Source organism: Caretta caretta, chromosome 7 (genome assembly GCF_965140235.1).
Source record: "Caretta caretta isolate rCarCar2 chromosome 7, rCarCar1.hap1, whole genome shotgun sequence".
Classification (NCBI taxonomy): Eukaryota; Metazoa; Chordata; order Testudines; family Cheloniidae; genus Caretta; species Caretta caretta.
The window spans coordinates 42,062,387-42,081,304 of NC_134212.1; the positions used below are offsets into that span (position 1 = coordinate 42,062,387).

Here is an 18,918-nt window from a genome sequence, read left to right on the forward strand (position 1 = left end):
CCTCCCCACAAGAGATGTCCGAACCATGTGCTCCTCTTCACCTGTCATCTTTCCCCCAGCCCTTAGTTTAAAAACTCCAACTATGGCATGCAGTTCCTTGTAGAAGTGGCAGTCTGCAGCTTAGAACCAGATCTACTGTTGCACTCCCTGGCCTTGTGGTATCCCAGGTGAAGTTCCCTCGCTTTCACATGCCACTGTTGCTAATCCCTGTCATATTCCTTTAGCTGCATCCTGCATCCAATCGCCTCATAAAAGTCCACATTTCTACAGCTGGTTTGTGACTGTGCTCTCATAGGCTCTTCTCCCCACAGGCCTAGGAGATCCAATACTTCCTAGGCAACTGTCCAAATGACCAGGCAGGAGCGCGTCCACTGCAGGGGTCGGCAACTTGCAGCTCCAGAGTCACATGCGGCAATTTGGCTGCCCCTTTGCAGGCAGCCATTTTTTGAGGGGGTGTGTCAAGGTTCCTTCCCCACTCTGAACTCTAGGGTACAGATGTGGGGACCTGCATGAAAAACCCCCTAAGCTTATTTTTACCAGCTTAGGTTAAAACTTCCCCAAGGTACAAACTTTGCCTTGTCCTTGAACCGTATGCTGCCACCACCAAGCATGTTAAACAAAGAACAGGGAAAGAGCCCACTTGGAGACATCTTCCCCCAAAATATCCCCCCAAGCCCTACACCCCCTTTCCTGGGGAAGGCTTGATAAAAATCCTCACCAATTTGTACAGGTGAACACAGACCCAAATCCTTGGACCATAAGAACAATGAAAAATCAATCAGGTTCTTAAAAGAAGAATTTTAATTAAAGAAAAAGGTAAGAGAATCACCTCTGTAAAATCAGGATGGTAAATACTTCACAGGGTAATCAGATTCAAAACATAGAGAATCCCTCGAGGCAAAACCTTAAGTTACAAAAAGACACAAAAACAGGAATATACATTCCATTCAGCACAGCGTATTTTACCAGCCATTAAACAAAAAGAAATCTAATGCATTTCTAGCTAGCTTACTTACTAACTTTACAGAAGTTCTGAGTCTGCATTCCTGACCTGTTCCCAGCAAAAGCATCACACAGACAAACCCTTTGTTCCCCCCACCCTCCAGCTTTGAAAGTATCTTGTATCCTCATTGGTCATTTTGATCAGGTGCCAGCAAGGTTATCTTAGCTTCTTAACCATTTACTGGTGAAAGGGTTGTGCCTCTGGCCAGGAAGGATTTTATAGCACTGTATACAGAAAGGTGGTTACCCTTCCCTTTATTTTTTTGACAGGGTGCAAGGTGCAGGCTCTGGCCAGGAAGTGCTTACCCAGGTGCAGCAGGGCTCTGGCCCCACACGGCTCCCAGAAGCAGCTGGCTGCTGGCACATTTCTGTGTGCCCCTTGGGGACGGGGGCAGCGGGTCTCTGTGCTGCCAGTGTCCGCAAACACAGCCCCTGCAACTCCCATTGGTAAGAACCTCCTGGCCAGAGCCTGCACCCCCTTCCCAGGTTAGAACCCACTCCTGCACCCAAACTCCCTCCCAGTCCCCGCACCTCCTCCTGCACCCCAATCCGCTGCACCAACCCCAGAGCCCCCTCCTGTTTATATTCAAATAGCAGAAGTCACATTAAAAGTATTGGTGAGCAGTAATAACTAACATATTCAATTATTATTAGTTGATAAATTCTAACTCTACAAGTATGTAAGGGAGCAGTAGGACTGCTCAGAGCTCCAGTACGAAACTGCAGAAAAACCCGAGTGTCTCTGGATTAAGTTTAGAAGTGTGAGCAACAAGAGTGATGTAGTGGTGGGAGTCTGCTATAGACCACCGGACCAGGGGGATGAGGTAGATGAGGCTTTCTTCCGGCAGCTCGCAGAAGCTACTAGATCGCACGCCCTGGTTCTCATGGGTGACTTTAATTTTCCTGATATCTGCTGGGAGAGCAATACAGCGGTGCATAGACAATCCAGGAAGTTTTTGGAAAGCGTAGGGGACAATTTCCTGGCGCAAGTGCTAGAGGAGCCAACTAGGGGGGGGAGCTTTTCTTGACCTGCTGCTCACAAACCGGGAAGAATTAGTGGGGGAAGCAAAAGTGGATGGGAATCTGGGAGGCAGTGACCATGAGTTGGTTGAGTTCAGGATCCTGACACAGGGAAGAAAGGTAAGCAGCAGGATACGGACCCTGGACTTCAGGAAAGCAGACTTCGACTCCCTCAGGGAACAGATGGGTAGGATCCCCTGGGGGACTAACATGAAGGGGAAAGGAGTCCAGGAGAGCTGGCTGTATTTCAAGGAATCCCTGTTGAGGTTACAGGGACAAACCATCCCGATGTGTCGAAAGAACAGTAAATATGGCAGGCGACCAGCTTGGCTTAACGGTGAAATCCTAGCGGATCTTAAACATAAAAAAGAAGCTTACAAGAAGTGGAAGGTTGGACATATGACCAGGGAAGAGTATAAAAATATTGCTCGGGCATGTAGGAATGAAATCAGGAGGGCCAAATCGCACCTGGAGCTGCAGCTAGCGAGAGATGTCAAGAGTAACAAGAAGGGTTTCTTCAAGTATGTTGGCAACAAGAAGAAAGCCAAGGAATGTGTGGGCCCCTTAATAAATGAGGGAGGCAACCTAGTGACAGAGGATGTGGAAAAAGCTAATGTACTCAATGCTTTTTTTGCCTCTGTCTTCACGAACAAGGTCAGCTCCCAGACTGCTGCGCTGGACATCACAACATGGGGAATAGATGGCCAGCCCTCTGTGGAGAAAGAGGTGGTTAGGGAATATTTAGAAAAGCTGGACGTGCACAAGTCCATGGGGCCGGACGAGTCGCATCCGAGAGTGCTAAAGGAATTGGCGGCTGTGATTGCAGAGCCACTGGCCATTATCTTTGAAAACTCGTGGCGAACGGGAAAGTCCCGGATGACTGGAAAAAGGCTAATGTAGTGCCAATCTTTAAAAAAGGGAAGAAGGAGGATCCTGGGAACTACAGGCCAGTCAGCCTCACCTCAGTCCCTGGAAAAATCATGGAGCATATCCTCAAAGAATCAATCCTGAAGCACTTACATGAGAGGAAAGTGATCAGGAACAGTCAGCATGGATTCACCAAGGGAAGGTCATGCCTGACTAATCTAATCGTCTTCTATGATGAGATTACTGGTTCTGTGGATGAAGGGAAAGCAGTGGATGTATTGTTTCTTGACTTTAGCAAAGCTTTAAACACGGTCTCCCACAGTATTCTTGTCAGCAAGTTAAAGAAGTATGGGTTGGATGAATGCACTATAAGGTGGGCAGAAAGTTGGCTAGATTGTTGGGCTCAACGGGTAGTGATCACTGGCTCCATGTCTAGTTGGCAGCCGGTGTCAAGTGGAGTGCCCCAGGGGTCGGTCCTGGGGCCGGTTTTGTTCAATATCTTCATAAATGATCTGGAGGATGGTGTGGATTGCACTCTCAGCAAATTTGCGGATGATACTAAACTGGGAGGAGTGGTTGATACGCTGGAGGGCAGGGATAGGATACAGAGGGACCTAGACAAATTGGAGGATTGAGCCAAAAGAAATCTGATGAGGTTCAATAAGGATAAGTGCAGGGTCCTGCACTTAGGACGGAAGAACCCAATGCACAGCTACAGACTAGGGACCGAATGGCTAGGCAGCAGTTCTTCAGAAAAGGACCTAGGGATTACAGTGGACGAGAAGCTGGATATGAGTCAGCAGTGTGCCCTTGTTGCCAAGAAGGCCAATGGCATTTTGGATGTATAAGTAGGGGCATAGCGAGCAGATCAAGGGACGTGATCATTCCCCTCTATTCGACATTGGTGAGGCCTCATCTGGAGTACTGTGTCCAGTTTTGGGCCCCACACTACAAGAAGGATGTGGATAAATTGGAGAGAGTCCAGCGAAGGGCAACAAAAATTATTAGGGGTCTGGAACACATGACTTATGAGGAGAGGCTGAGGGAACTGGGATTGTTCAGTCTGCAGAAGAGAAGAATGAGGGGGGATTTGATAGCTGCTTTCAACTACCTGAGAGGTGGTTCCAGAGAGGATGGTTCTAGACTATTCTCAGTGGCAGAAGAGGACAGGACAAGAGTAATGGTCTCAAGTTGCAGTGGGGGAGGTTTAGGTTGGATATTAGGAAAAACTTTTTCACTAGGAGGGTGGTGAAACACTGGAATGTGTTACCTAGGGAGGTGATAGAATCTCCTTCCTTAGAAGTTTTTAAGGTCAGGCTTGACAAAGCCCTGGCTGGGATGATTTAATTGGGGATTGCTCCTGCTTTGAGCAGGGGGTTGGACTAGATGACCTCCTGAGGTCCCTTCCAACCCTGATATTCTATGAGTCTAAGTAGCTTTGTGTGTGATGAGGCTATTGAAATATTTTGGTCAAAGACAAAATCAAAAAAATGGCTCTTCTATGAAAGATTGCCAACCCCTAATCTAGTGCATAGAGCCTGCCTGGTCAGTTGCACATAGCAAGGGTGAGCTGCTAGGTTTGCTTGCTAAAGTGGGCAATCAGGAAAAAAAAAGCACTTCAAAAATCACACAGAAGGTTCTGAGGGAGGGAGATAGCAGCTTCCGGTCTCTGTGACCCCTGACTAATGCTGTTTAAAATTGTGATAACTGCTGGAAGACTGTTAGGGTCAGCATATGCCATATAGTATTTACACTCACACTGTGAGCCTCAGTAGGTTGACCGTGACTTTATGCTACTCAGCGAGGGTAGTTTTACTGCATCACTGTAACAGGGCACTTACATCACAGTGAAATTGAGTGTAGATACATGCACACACAGCTGAAGCAAGGCAACTCACATCAGCCTAACTATGTAGTACAGACTAGGCCTCAGTACACATGTAGTCACAGGAGCCCGAGATTACTTCACACAGCTCCTTCAGCAAGGAAAAAAAATGCTCAACTTACAGTCTGACATGAATTATCCTATTTCTTTGAAGTATTGATACTAAAGTAATATTCATAAGATTTGGAAGTCATTTCACTTATGAAATGAGCTGTATACATTTTCAAAGATCTGCGGTTCACTTTATGTTTTTCTTTTCATAAAAAATCTCAGTCTTTCACTCATCTTTGAAAACTCCAAACTGCCATGAAGCAAGAGCTTTATAGATTTTTGAAAGAATAACCAAATAAAAGCAGCTAAACTGCCTCTCCCCGAAAAAAAAAAAAGAAAAAAAGAAAAAGAAAAGACAGACAGACAGCATTCACTGCACATTTTATTAAATAGCCAACTGGCAAAGCAAAAACAATAGCCTTGTAGCATGGCATCCTTAAGATCTAGTTCCTTTCTCAAATACACTCAGTGCAAAGCGCTGTAATGCACTGAAAAACAAAACAGCAACCAGAAGAAATAAGACCATAAGCCGATAAGGAGACAACAGGTTTTCAAAATTCAAGATATTAATAAATAGGACACCTCTGCACAAGTGCACAGGGATGAACGGGATAGGATTGGAAAATCTTCCTGGGTTATGTCTTATAAAATGGTAAATTAAAGATCTTAAAAGGCACACAGAGGAAACAAATCTATTCTTCTGAATGTAGAATCTACATCACACTCCATTCAAAAGAATAAACATAGCTGTAGTTATTTCATAGTAGTCTCTCAAAAAAGAGACGTTAATATGTATTTAGTTATTGAATCTGCTGTTAACCTGTAGGCAACAATACTATACATTTATAACTTCATCTTAACTGTTTAGCAAACAAGTTTCAGCAACCTACAAAGCACACCAACTTCATATTATTTCATTATTAAACACATCTGAAAAATCTTAAGTGCCCTTGTACCATTAGCTGTCGAAATGCTAAGTCTATAAATGCTTTTAACAGTTTACAAAGGAAGACTATTCTGGTTTGAAATCATGGCAGCTACTTCAATGAGCATCAGAGTAATCAGTCATTTAGACTTTAGTCATAATATTACTAGTTTTTGTGCAAGTCTTATAACAAGCTAACAAGTTCAGAACAGAAACCTTTAAGAAATGGTTATCATACCCACCGGTGGTATTTTCTCCTCGAAAGCAGGGGTTCTCAGGGATACACGTACTCTGGGAGTATGCGGAGATCTTCCAGGAGGTAGGTACATCAACTCATCTAGATATTTGCCTAGTTTTACAACAGGCTACATAAAAAGCACTAGTGAAGTCAGTACAAACTAAAACGCCATACAGACAATGACTTGTTTATACTGTTCTATAAACTATACACTGAAATGTAAGGACAATATTTATATTCCAATCGATTTATTTTATAATTCTACAGTAAAATGAGAAAGCAAGCAGTTTTTCCAGTAATAGTGTGCTGTGATATGCCTGTATTTTTATGTCTGATTTTGAAAGTAAGTAGTTTTTAAATTAGGTGAAGCATGGGTGACACAAGACAAAGTCCCCTGAAAGGGATACAGTAGTCTGGAAAGATTGAGAACCACTGCTCTAAAGTGCTTTTGGAATAACATGTATGCAACCTGAGCTAATTCTCCCATTCTTCCCTTACTGCTAGGACCAAATGTTAGCATACAAACATTTTTCAAACAATTAGTACTAATGATACTGTATTACAACCCCCACCAAACACACAAAACCCTGTAACTTCAACTAACAGCATTACCATGAACATTAATATTAGTAAAGCATCAATATTGGCTGAAGGAAAAACCAACAAGAGCACCAACCTGCCATAGCCATCGCATTACATTTGTTACCATTTCTCTTAAATCTCAGAATTCCACCTTTACTGACATTACATTCAAAGTCCCAAAGAAAGGCCCCAGGATTTTCAAGCCAACAGAAAAATGCCTAATGGCATCTGCTATTTTATTATTTTGCATTTGTGACAAGTGTTCTAACTCAAACATAAGCAGACTTTGTCCGCCTGAGGGCTTCATTAATGAATGGACATGAACCAGAGGGCTGCTCCAAATTCTCATGAAAATGGAATCACAGATGCCACATAAAGACAAGTTCCAGCACACAATGCTCCACGTTGTAAATTTGCTCTGAACATGATGGAATATTGTATGCCAAGACCTGAAGTCCTAAAGGCATTAAATCCCATTGTTAAATTCTGTGGGTAATGTTTTACTCACACTTGTAGAATGACCAGCTCCACATTATACAGTAAAACAATGGTCTTGGCATAGAGAGTCAGAACCTAGACGCTTAGGTTCTTCCTAGCCATACACAATTTAACACCCCAAATGCCACAAAAATCTGCAAATTAAGTTTCTCAGTGAGACAGCAATTAATAAAATAGTATTATTCCCTGTGCTCCAAAAATGGGAAACAGAACTGCAAAGGCTGTATCTAATTCATAAATCACACTAAGCTGTCTAGCTAACTTAGGGCTTGTCTACACTGACAATTTACAGCACTGCAACTTTCTGGCTCAGGAGTGTGAAAAAACACCCCCAAGCGCAGCAAGTTTTAGCGCTGTAAAGCACCAGTGTAGACAGTGCACCAATGCTGGGAGCTACGCCCCTCGTGGAGGTGGGTTTTTTTTTTGTTTTGTTGTTGTTGTTGTTGTAAGAGCACTGCGACCACACAAGGCACTTTAAAGCACTGCCACAGCAGCGCTTTAGCATTACCAGCTTAGACTAGCCCAAAGATACGGCAAAAAGCCCACTACTCTAAATACATGATCCTGAGGGTAGCACAACCTCCAGTAGCAACAATGACAGTCCCAGTGAGTATACATTTATTATGAAAGTGACAAAAAGTCCAGTTCACTCAGTAAAGACATTTAACTCCTAAATTAATAAAATATTTTGACAGTATTATATATTTCACATAGAAAAAGTAGTCGCATGACAATATTTACATGTAACTCAACACAAGCCCTCAGAGAGCATAAGCATATTTTCCTCTGAAGGGAAAGAGATTTCAAGATAACCATAGAACAAAAAAACCAAAGATTTCCCCACACCGAAGGCAAAGTATTTTTTTTTTTGCATACTATACATCTATCATTGTGGTATCAAAGACACACTGATCAAAACATGTCAGGACTTAAAAATCCTGTTTCTCCCAGATTCCCAAAATAATTACTCCTTTAGTCTACTAAGCCCCACAAAAACATGCTAATAAGAGAAATCCCTCTTTTTCTGGACCACTCCAAATCATCATGTGCCCTGAAACACAAACCAATTGTTTACAATTATATTTTAACGAAACATTAGGTTACTAGAGTATACCTATACACCAAAAAAAACCACACATGAACAGAAGTCATCAGTTCCAATAAACCAAAGGAAAAGCATACATACTAGATTATATACTGAGGGAAAGAAAGGGAATTCATTAGTTCTCTCTTTACAGCAGAAATATAAAACACTCTTTATTTCAAGCCCTGTTTGAAATACAGAATACCTAAAGAAGATTGCTTAATTTAGAAAATTGCTCTTTCATTTTTAATGTAGGAATCTCTGCTGGTAAACACTGGTTAAAAATGCAAATCTACACAAAAGATGTGCAGCTCCCGTCTGACAAGTGAGACACCACCCCCACTTGATAGAAGTCCATGGCTCACAAAAAGGAGATCTTTCTCCTATGTAGAAAACCTTTATTACAGCAATTGCTTGCAAATCTCATTCTCCTGGCTTAACTGGGGGAGTGAGGAAGAAAAACAGGTTTGATAAGGCCCTGTTTACTCTAAAGCTCCAAACCACAGGACAAGTGAACTGATGGGATGGCACCAGTGTGGATATCAATGGTGCAAGGTACCCACACTAACCCTGCTCTTTCTGATGAAATGTTTCTCGACATCCACATTTGTGTTGCACCGTGTAGTTGCAATAGGTACGTATTCCACAGTTCACAGCACAATGCTCTGAACCAGTAGCTTATGGGAAATTTCCAAGGACCACCAGGAAAGATACTAGATGGACTACCTAAGGAGTGACTGGTGAAATGTGAGACAGTAATAAAGCGACTATTCACACTGAAGGGCCTTCTATACCTTCAATTCCTACCTGCACTGGCACTGCACAGGAGAGGACCATAGTGTGATTACGCTTGCCTTAAGCAAGTCTAATCCAAACAGTGCAAGCATGCACACACCAGTAGAAGCAATCTTGCTTATGAATGAGTGATGTGTCACAAGTATTCTAGGGCAGGGGTGGCCAACCTGAGCCTGAGAAGGAGCCAGGATTTACCAATGTACATTGCCAAAGAGCCACAGTAATATATCAGCAGCCCCCCCATCAGCTCCCCCTCTCCTCCCACCCGCCGGCAGCCCTGCAGATCAGCACCTCCCCGCACCTCCCAATCAGCTGTTTCATGGCATGCAGGAAGCTCTGGGGAGAGGAGGGAGGGCATTGCAGGCTCAGGGGAGGGGGCAGGAAGGGGTGGAGTGGGGGCAGGGCCTGTGGCAGAACCAGAGGTTGAGCAGTGAGCACCCCACGGCACATTGGAAAGTTGGTGCCTGCAGCTCCAGCCCCGGAGTCAGTGACTATACAATGAGACGCATATCAACTTCTGAAGAGCCGCATGTGGCTCCAGAGCCACAGGTTGGCCACCCCTATTCTAGGGCAACCAAACAATGATTCCAAGCCAGATGTCTCCTGTGCTATGTTCAGGTTCCAAAAGTTTAAGAGACAAGGACTTTTTCGCAGCATTTCAGCCTCAAGTTACATATCACATATCACCCACTGTGAAGCAAGCACTGCATTTAAGAATAGATATAATTGTTGCACAACTGAGATACAAGAAAGCGTGACATGCTTGGACTGAACAAAACTTTAGTCACTACTTTGCGTATGCAACTGTTCCATTAGCACACACCTAGGCTGACTGACAGCAGACCATTAGAATGACAATAGCACATATGACTAGTGATTATCAACAACAAAACTAAGCTAGTATTTAAACAGTATTTCATATGTTCTAACTTTTTTAATTAAAATAGTTCATAAGTGACCCACAAACCTAGAAGTATTAAGAAGCAAGACTCATTGGCTTGATGCTGTTTGTACCGGAGCAACAACATGCACCCTCCCATTGCACTGCAAACATCGCAAACTTTTTTTGTTGTGTTGAAAAGAGATTTGACAGTTATATGGAATTTAAGGTAGGATTCTACACTTTCCACATGTTTAAAATGCATCATGTCCCTGGAATAAGTAATCCCTTAAGTACAATGGAGCACTGTTTCTGAGATTCCCACCATCCAACTACTGAATGCTGGGTTTGGTATTTTTTAAAATTGCACCTTGAAGAAATGCACATAAAAAAACCCATAACATTGTAAGTAAGGAGCAAAACTATATTCAACTCTCTCACAGTAACTTATGAAAATTTTCAACGTAAGGGGCAGAAGAAAGTAGAAAAGTCTCCAAGCTCAAATAAAAATAGGTGCCATAATAGCCTTAGCACATTTTTACACATGGTTCTGAATTCTCCTTAGCTAAATTGATTAATACATTACAAGGGGAAAAGCAATTGCACTGGTCTGAAGTTTAGAACCTGATATATTCAGTCCTGGACCAGTAAAAATATGGGTTTAGCAAGTTTTAAGGACTATCAACTCAAACCATAAATGCTTACACAAATGCCTCCTGTCTTTGATCAACTCTGCCTTACCAATAGTAAAAAAGGTTGTTTTAAATCTATGAACAGTATCAGAAGATAAGAGATCTTGGAAAATAACAGTCACTTATATCCATGCTGGAATTAGCATACAAGGCTACAAATGAAATAGCATACAAGGCTACAGAAACCTTGCCAGAACCATATATATACTTGTCTTAAAAGCATGTATAAAGTTGTGATGCCTAATAATTGTAATAAATGAAAATGCACAGCAAAAGAGAAGTGAAGAAGAGTAATAATATCCTGGCAGCAGTAAAATGACTGCACACCTTTTTAATCCAGTACAGAATACACATAGGTATTTATAAGATTTTCTAGTACATTCATCACCAGCATCTGAGCATATAAGGTTAATGAATTTAGTCTCAAAATTCCCCAATGAGGTATGGATTTATTCCCTTTTTACAGATGGAAAATGGAGGCACAGAGATTAAATGACATGCCTGTATTCACAGAGGAAGTCCATGACAGAGTCAAAAGCAGAACCCAAATCTCCTTAATCCCAGTTCATTGTTTTAGCCACAAATTCAATCTCTCTCTCTAGTGGGGGGGAAGGATGGGGGTGGGGGGAGGATAGGGGAAGATATTACTAGTGTTCCTCCTTCAGCCCTTAAAATGTTTTTCCACATCTTTATTCCTTCTCCTCCCTCCCTCACCCACAGTGTAAGGTAACAAACTTTCCCTGGTGCTTTTCCCACATCTCCCCTCAAAAACATAGTAAATGACTACTCATCAGGTCCTTTTCCCCTTAAAAGGGGGTGGAGACTTTAAGGAAGGCCGCAGGTTTAAATGCCAGGTAAACAATCTGTGCTAGCCCCTTCCATAGTTGTGGCAGTTTCACTCCACACCACACCCCACCCGGGGGAAGAAAACCAGGAAACGGAATCCTAGAGACATTATTAGAATGGAAAACTACCTGTATAGGAAATGAGAAAAAGCACCAGGCAAAGTCTCCTTCCCTTCCAGCTGGGGAGGGGAGGTTGTGTGCCGAAGAATTTGGAATATTTTAAAGGCATGAATGAGAACAAAGGAATAAATCACTTTTCAAAAGTAATCCTAGCTCTCTACATTTGTGAGAGAAAGAGAGGCAGCAGGGGAAACTTGACCTAGGATTTCATCCCACAGCTCCCCTTCCCAGATAAGTGTATTGGGAAGGGATGCAATTTCCCTGTAGTCACCCCTCCCACACAAACCTCCGCTCCCACTACGGAAAGGGGTAAAATTCCCTGAAGCCCCCAACTCTTGCTGCCTCTCTCCAGGTGAAGGTGCGGAGAGTAGTTTCCCTAGGACTTTACTCCCCGCGCCATCCTGCATCTCTCTCAATGGGGGACGTTACCCCCACAAACACCCTCGTAAGCGCCACTGCTCAGCTCCACACGGGGCGGCAGGCCATGGGACTTCCCTGGAGCCCACCCCCGGCTTCCCCGCCCTCTGAGCAGGAATCCCTTTAAACAGTGGGGGCCATGGCCTCTGACCTGTGCCCTCCGACCCCTGGCCCGTCGGAGGGGCTCGGAGCGGCTCCTGCGCAGCAGCGACAGCGAAGCGGCCCAAGCCGCCACCCCCGGCGGCCGTTACCAGCCCCGCGCGGAACGCGAGCCGGGGCCAGGCGCCCCGCGCGGAGGAAGGGTTCCGGCTCCCCGTACCTGGCTGTGGGAGACGACGAGGCTCTTGTTCCCTTCCCCGTGGTATTTCCATTCATTCTCATCCATCTTCTCTGCGTCCATCCCCCGCCCGGGCTGCCCCCCGACTCGGTCCCCGTCGGGCGACGGCAGGTCTCCGTCCCGCTGCCGCCGGCCCCGTGGGTCTTCTGCGCGAACGCTCACGAATCAGCCATCTGGTGTTCACGCTCTCCCACAGCCCCCGCAGGCAGCCCGGTTCCCGCAGGAAGTCCCGCCCTCCGCCGGCGAGGTTACGGGGTGGCCGGAGCTCACGCAACCCGAGGCTGAGCCGGCCGCCCAGAGGCTCGTGATTGGCGGGCAGCCATCTTGGGTTTGGTCAGCCCCGCCAGCCGCCATCTTTGATTGGGGCAGGGGCTGGGCTTGCGGAACGAAGTCCTTCCACCTTCACGGAGGGCAGGGAGGGGGTTCGATAGATAGGACTGGTCTGTTTTGTCCGCCATCTTTAGTGGGGGCAGAGGCGGGCGCCTATTTGTCATCCCTCGTGAGTCTGGGGATGGGGTTCAGGGCATGGGCCTGGGCAAGTGAGCGGGGGCGGGGAGGCTCTGGGGAACGCCTTAACACAGCCACCCCCCCAGCTTGGACTGTCCGAGCAGAATGGGCACTTCCTGGGTGACGTGGGGAGGAGGGGGTCAGTCCATGGGAGCCCATATTCTCAAGGGTATGGAGCTCCCTACAGGTCTAGGAGGGGCACGTTGTCCGGGCTACCCCACACCCCCGAGGGTGATCTCCTCTGGATCACAGTGTAAAGGGATGGACACATTTTGCAAGGTGCTGCATAAGCTTCGAAGTGGGCTCCTCTGCACTTCCGTTTGTTCAATGAGTCACAAAGAACATTGACTGGTCTTAATTGGAGCAAGGACTACGGCTGTGTAATATTAAATATACCACCCTGAAGCGCAGTGTAGGAAAGAAAAGGAGTACTCGTGGCACCTTAGAGACTAACCAATTTATTTGAGCATAAGCTTTCGTGAGCTCCAGCATCCGATGAAGTGAGCTGTAGCTCACGAAAGCTCATGCTCAAATAAATTGGTTAGTCTCTAAGGGGCCACTAGTACTCCTTTTCTTTTTGCAAATACAGACTAACACGGCTGCTACCCTGAAACCAGTGTAGGAAAGGCTACTCCTAACGTGTGAGCTGTCCTTATTCCTACTGTGGTGAAACAAAGCTCTGTCACGGTAAAGCTTTCTAGTGTTATCACTCACGAATTTAAAAAAAAAAATCACAAGTCAGGATCTCAAAAAACTATGATTGGTTTTAAAAACATATTTTAAAAAATAACGTTGGAGTTCTTTTTATTGCCTTCTGCTTTTTGAGCCTTCAGAGTGCACTGTAGCCATATTTTCAAGTTTTTCTCCACATAAGGGCCAAAAAATATGTTTTTTGAAAAAGAAAGCTGATTTTCTCACAAATCACTTTTCAAGAGGAACTGAATATCCTATATAGGAAGCTCACATTATTACTGGTCCAGAAGATTTCTTGCCGATAGTGTTTGTGTTTGACAAGGAGTCTGTCCCTATCCATGTTTTCACCCCTGAAAAGCCAGCCGGGGACCCATATTACACACATCACTATGAGAAATCAAATATCTTAGGAGTAGCATGGTATCTCTTCGTGTTTGATTTTTTCCATATATAGAGCTATAACCACAAAATAAAAAAGAACAAAGCTGCTCTTTTAATGGTAGTTGTACCCTCTACAAACAGGTTTCAGAGTAACAGCCGTGTTAGTCTGTATTCGCAAAAAGAAAAGGAGTACTTGTGGCACCTTAGAGACTAACCAATTTATTTGAGCATGAGCTTTCGTGAGCTACAGTACTCCTTTTCTTTTTGCCTCTACAAACAATAGTGCAAATTTGCTGTTGCTGCTGGGAATACAAATACTAGAAGCCACACACCCTTATACTGTTGAGACAAGGAGTACAGATAAATTCCCAGTATCTGAATTTTAATTTATACAAAATTTGTTTATATCCTCTGAATACAAAATTTTTACAGAGGTCAAACTATATGTATCACATACTCTGAAGATAATTGGAGTTGTTCTTTTCATAAATTGTTTCCTCATGGTTATAGGAGATGTCAGGGAGCCACAACCTCTTATTTGCCCTTCTTCACTGTGTGAAAGACATGTAACCTCCATGCTTCAGGATACTCATCTTTAAATGAGTAATAACCTACCTTACAGAGGTATTATGAGGCTTTTGAAGTTCTTTACAATACAAACACCTTAAAATAGATTTTTCTTGTCTTCCCTTTGGTTTAATACAATTTCTCAAAAGGACAAATTGTCTAACAAATCCTGATGTCTGATATTATGCCAACACATTTAATGTATATAATGTATACTCAAATATATACTATGCCAGGGGTGGCCAAACTTACTGACTCTCAAAGCTGCATGCAATAATCTTCAGAAATTCAAGAGCCAGGCGTGCCTGCCAGGTCTCAGGGCTTCAGCCTCACTCCTGCTGAACCCCAAGCCCTGGTAAGCACGCCCTGCAGGGCTGGATCCCTAAGAGACCCTTCCCCACAAGGCAGAAGCACCTAGTCCCACCAGTCTTCCTCAGGACAGAAGCCCCGAGCTCCCCTCATCCCAGTCTGGTAGGTGGAGAATGGAGTGGGAGCATAGCGGGCTCCACGAGCCACACTTTAACTGTAAAAAAGATGTGGTTTGGCTTCCCCTGTAATATGCAGTAAAGTCTAAACAAATTACTGTTCTTTGCAAATACAGGGTAAAATCCTGAACTTCTTACTCAATCAAAACTTTCACTGAAGTCGACAAAAAAACAATAGCAGTTTTGACCCTTTGAATTTGGCCCTTTAAAGAATCCAGTACTTTTCTTTATGCTTTTTTAATTCTCATTAAGTAGTCTATGAAGTTTTCCCTTTCTGTTATCAAAAATTCTTCCCTCTACTCAAGGTATTAAAGCAGTCAAGATGACACATAAGCAGACATAAGCCTACAAATTCTTGTATGATTTGTATAGTTCCCACGTTCGGCTTTTAAACAGTCTCATAAAAAAGCAAAACTTTCTATGTGAATTAAAAGAGAAGCTGCACCTGGAAGACTGAAAATAAAACATGTATAATTCTGCCACAAGAGACACTGATCCCTTGTTATACATCTTGGGTTAGATATGTATGTGTGACTGGTTAATTTTTTTAGAACACCGTTTTACTTTAACTGTGCAAATGAATTGTGGTTAAAGTGGCTTATGCTTCTCTCCTTATTTAGTCAAAATATATGCACTGATAGGATTTTCTTATTAAGCAAAACCACATATGCTGAAACATTGAAAAGAAGAAGTGGTCTTTTTTTTATGAAACAATAATATTGTGCTATATTTTTCTTATGAATAGGAAGTTTAAATTATATTTCTGCCTCATTTATGCTTTCCTTTTATCCAGATTTTCTTTATTTTTTTAATATATTGGTTAATTGTCTATGAATATGTAAAATTATAAACAGTGGCATCTGGCACTACCATAATTTTATCAGGAAAACTTTGTATACAGACATTTCATTATCAGTACAAAATCATTAACTGTATTGCTTCATTTATTAAATAAACTAAACTTGGGGAAATTATACATGTCCATTGATTACATTTTCATGAAAAAAGTACAGAACCAAATAGTATTCCTAATATACTATTTGTAGAGACTGTTCTTGTGCAAACTAATAGCTCCCCATTACTTTTACACCATAATTTTCTTTACAAATTTTCACCATGAAAACTTTTGGTTTTGTACACTTTTAAGCTTACACTGAACTCACATGGAGAGATGTAAGGGCTGGTTTACACTAGAAAGTTAGGTCAACTCCACTAGGTGACTCAGAGGTGTGAAAAATTCACACCCCCTGAGAGACATAGTTAAACTGACCTACGCCCCAGTGTAGACAGTGCTAAGTCAGTGGTCGAATTCTTCCATCGATCGATCTAGCTACCAACATTGGTTCCCAGCTAAAACATTGGGTACCCTTGCAGAGCTGACAGTGTGTCCCAGCCATGCTAAAGAAATCTGAGTCACACACTTCCAGGGGGTGCCACCACAGGTTTCATTTTGATATGGTATGAAGGATTAAGGAGAGAACCATAGACATAAGGTGAATCTCCTCCTCGAGTCCTGTGACTGTCGTAGGTGGCTATCCAGCTTTGTGCTATTCTTTCTGCTTCTTACTAACTCAGTGCTACATTCCACCCTCCTGAAAGAGTGGGACAAAGATCCCATTGATCCTGTCTTAATCCTTGCCTGGAGCCTAACCTAAAACCCACTGAAATCCATGGGAGTTTCTCCACTGATTTCAATGGGCTTTGAATCAGACTCTTGGTCACATAATTTTCCTATTCATGCCCTAGCAGTGTCAGAACTAGATAGTATGATGTACAATGAGCTACACAACTAACCTCTAAAAAAAGAAAAGGAGTACTTGTGGCACCTTAGAGACTAACAAATTTATGCATCCAGTGAAGTGAGCTGTAGCTCACGAAAGCTTATGCTCAAATAAATGTTAGTCTCTAAGGTGCCACAAGTACTCTTTTTCTTTTTGCGAATACAGACTAACACAGCTGCTACTCTGAAACAACTAACCTCTGTTTATCAGGAACCTTGCTGAACTGTAAATACATATTCGTGAAGTGAGTTCAAAAGTATTTTATTTACTGAGGTAAAATTTCAGCCACATACCTCTTGCTAAACTCACATATTGATATTGGGTGTGAATCATTTCCTGGAGTGAGAAATAAGTCAGTAGTCTAACAGTTGAAAACCAATATCATGACATCATGCTCTGAGAGCAACAAAAGACATTTCTGTTTTGTACTGTATCTACAAATATTGCATGTGTTTGTGAGCAGGGCAAGGAGATGTAGGCATATCTTAACATCTTCACACTCTCAAAAGATACAGAGGATGATGTAAAATACAGACTAATATTTAATTATTTATTAAAACTAGTAAATATTTCCCAATAGATCTTTTTCCATCAACTAGAAAATTTTGTTCTATAGACATTGATTTCTTTAAAAAGCTCAGGGTGAAAAATCTGTGATTAAAATCAATGGGTCTGAGAATGTATAGCGAATACTAAATTGAAATTGGGACAATTATTATTCTGTTAATTATTTTTAATCGATTGCATTGTGTTTCCAAATTTTGAAAGATGGAATTATCATATTTATTGAAAATCATCTGGTAGTTTTATCATTTATTTTATAGCAACAAAACACACAACAATAAATTATCCTTTTATAACCCGCACATCACCAAAAACTTAAAAGCCCCGACTTCCTCATCCTGATAGAGATGGAACCACTGCCTCACTTATTTACTTGTATTGATTCAACCATTTTCTTTTATTTTTATTTTTTTTTTACAATTTTATATACTTGATTAAAGTCCAAACAACTTAACCACCTCAAATTGTGATTTTGTCAGATCATACAAAATAAGCAGTATTGGGCCCAGTTAATACTTGAATTGAAACCTTAAAGAAAAACCAACATGTGGGTGGAAATGGTAACCTTTCTGTAACTGTTGTTCTTCAGGATGTGATGTACTGCAATGGAGGTGTGTGCACATGCCAAACACAGTTGCTGGATTTTTTTGCCTTAGTGGTATCCGGCGGGTCAGCTCCAGCACCCTCTGGTGCCATGAGCTCATAGCACTGGTATAAAGGATTCTGCCGACCCCGCACGCCTTCAGTTTCTTCTTACCCACAGGCGTCAACTGTGTGGGTGTTCCGGGGCAGCCCCCCAATCAGCTCCTGCCCACCCACTCCCCCTGGCACCACCCCCCCGCCAGCAGCCCCACGAATCAGTGCCTCCCCCCTCCCTCCCCGCGCCTCCCACCCACCGGAAATAGCGGTTTCGCCGCATTCAGGGAGGCTGGGGTGGAGGGGGAGGAGCCGAGACACAGCACGCTCCGGGGGGGGGGCAGAACTGGGCGGGAAGGGCTGGGGCCTTGGGAGAAGGGGTGGGGTGGGGGTGAGGTCTGGGGCAGAGCCAGGTGTCAAGGACCCGCTGGCAGTTTGAAAAGTCAGCACCTGTGCTCTTACCAACTGACTCTGATAAGAGGCGACAGAGACGGAGGGCGGGTCTTGGAATGGACATGTGCAACTCATCTCAAAAAACAACAGTTACAGAAACGTTAGTAACTATTGGGTTTTTTCTTTGAGTGATTGCACATGTCCATTCCAATGTAGGTGACTTACAAGCAGGTTGCACAGGAGGTGTGCTCGGAGTTCAAGTAAAATCTGACTGCAAGACTGCACGGCCGAAGTTGGCATCACCTCTATCCTGTTGGGTAATGGCATAGTGGACCGAGAATGTGTGCACAGAGGACCAGATTGCTGCCCTGCAGATGTCTTGAATAGGAACTTGTGCTAGGAAGAGGCCCGAGATCTTGTGGAATGAGCAGTCACGTTAGCCAGAGGAGGGATTCCAGCGAGTTTGTATCATGCCCAGGTACATGAGGTAATCCAAGACTAAATCATCTGGGCGGAGATGGGGAATCCCTTCATTCTCTCTGCTGCTGCTATGAACAGCTGAGTTGGCCTGCGAAATGGTTTGGTCCTTTGAATATAAAATGCCAGGGCCCATCTAACTTCCAAAGAGTGTAGGCACTGTTCCTCCTTATTTGCATGCAGCTTAGAATAGAAT

At 43.4% G+C, this 18,918-nt stretch overlaps 1 protein-coding gene across 5 annotated transcripts in view; it reads right to left on the reverse strand.

The window, feature by feature from the left end:
- The window catches only part of IPPK (inositol-pentakisphosphate 2-kinase), a 103,646-nt gene extending 91,105 nt beyond the window's left edge, over positions 1-12,541 (reverse strand). For 2 of the 5 annotated variants that reach the window (XM_048858363.2, XM_048858354.2), the window contains exon 1: positions 12,221-12,541. In XM_048858363.2, the coding sequence (XP_048714320.1) occupies positions 12,221-12,272 (52 nt within the window). In that variant the 5' untranslated portion in view covers positions 12,273-12,541. The remainder of the gene's footprint in view (positions 1-12,220) is intronic. The other 3 variants (XM_048858356.2, XM_048858361.2, XM_075130565.1) reach the window with 2 other exon arrangements.
- Positions 12,542-18,918: the final 6,377 nt, after the last annotated feature.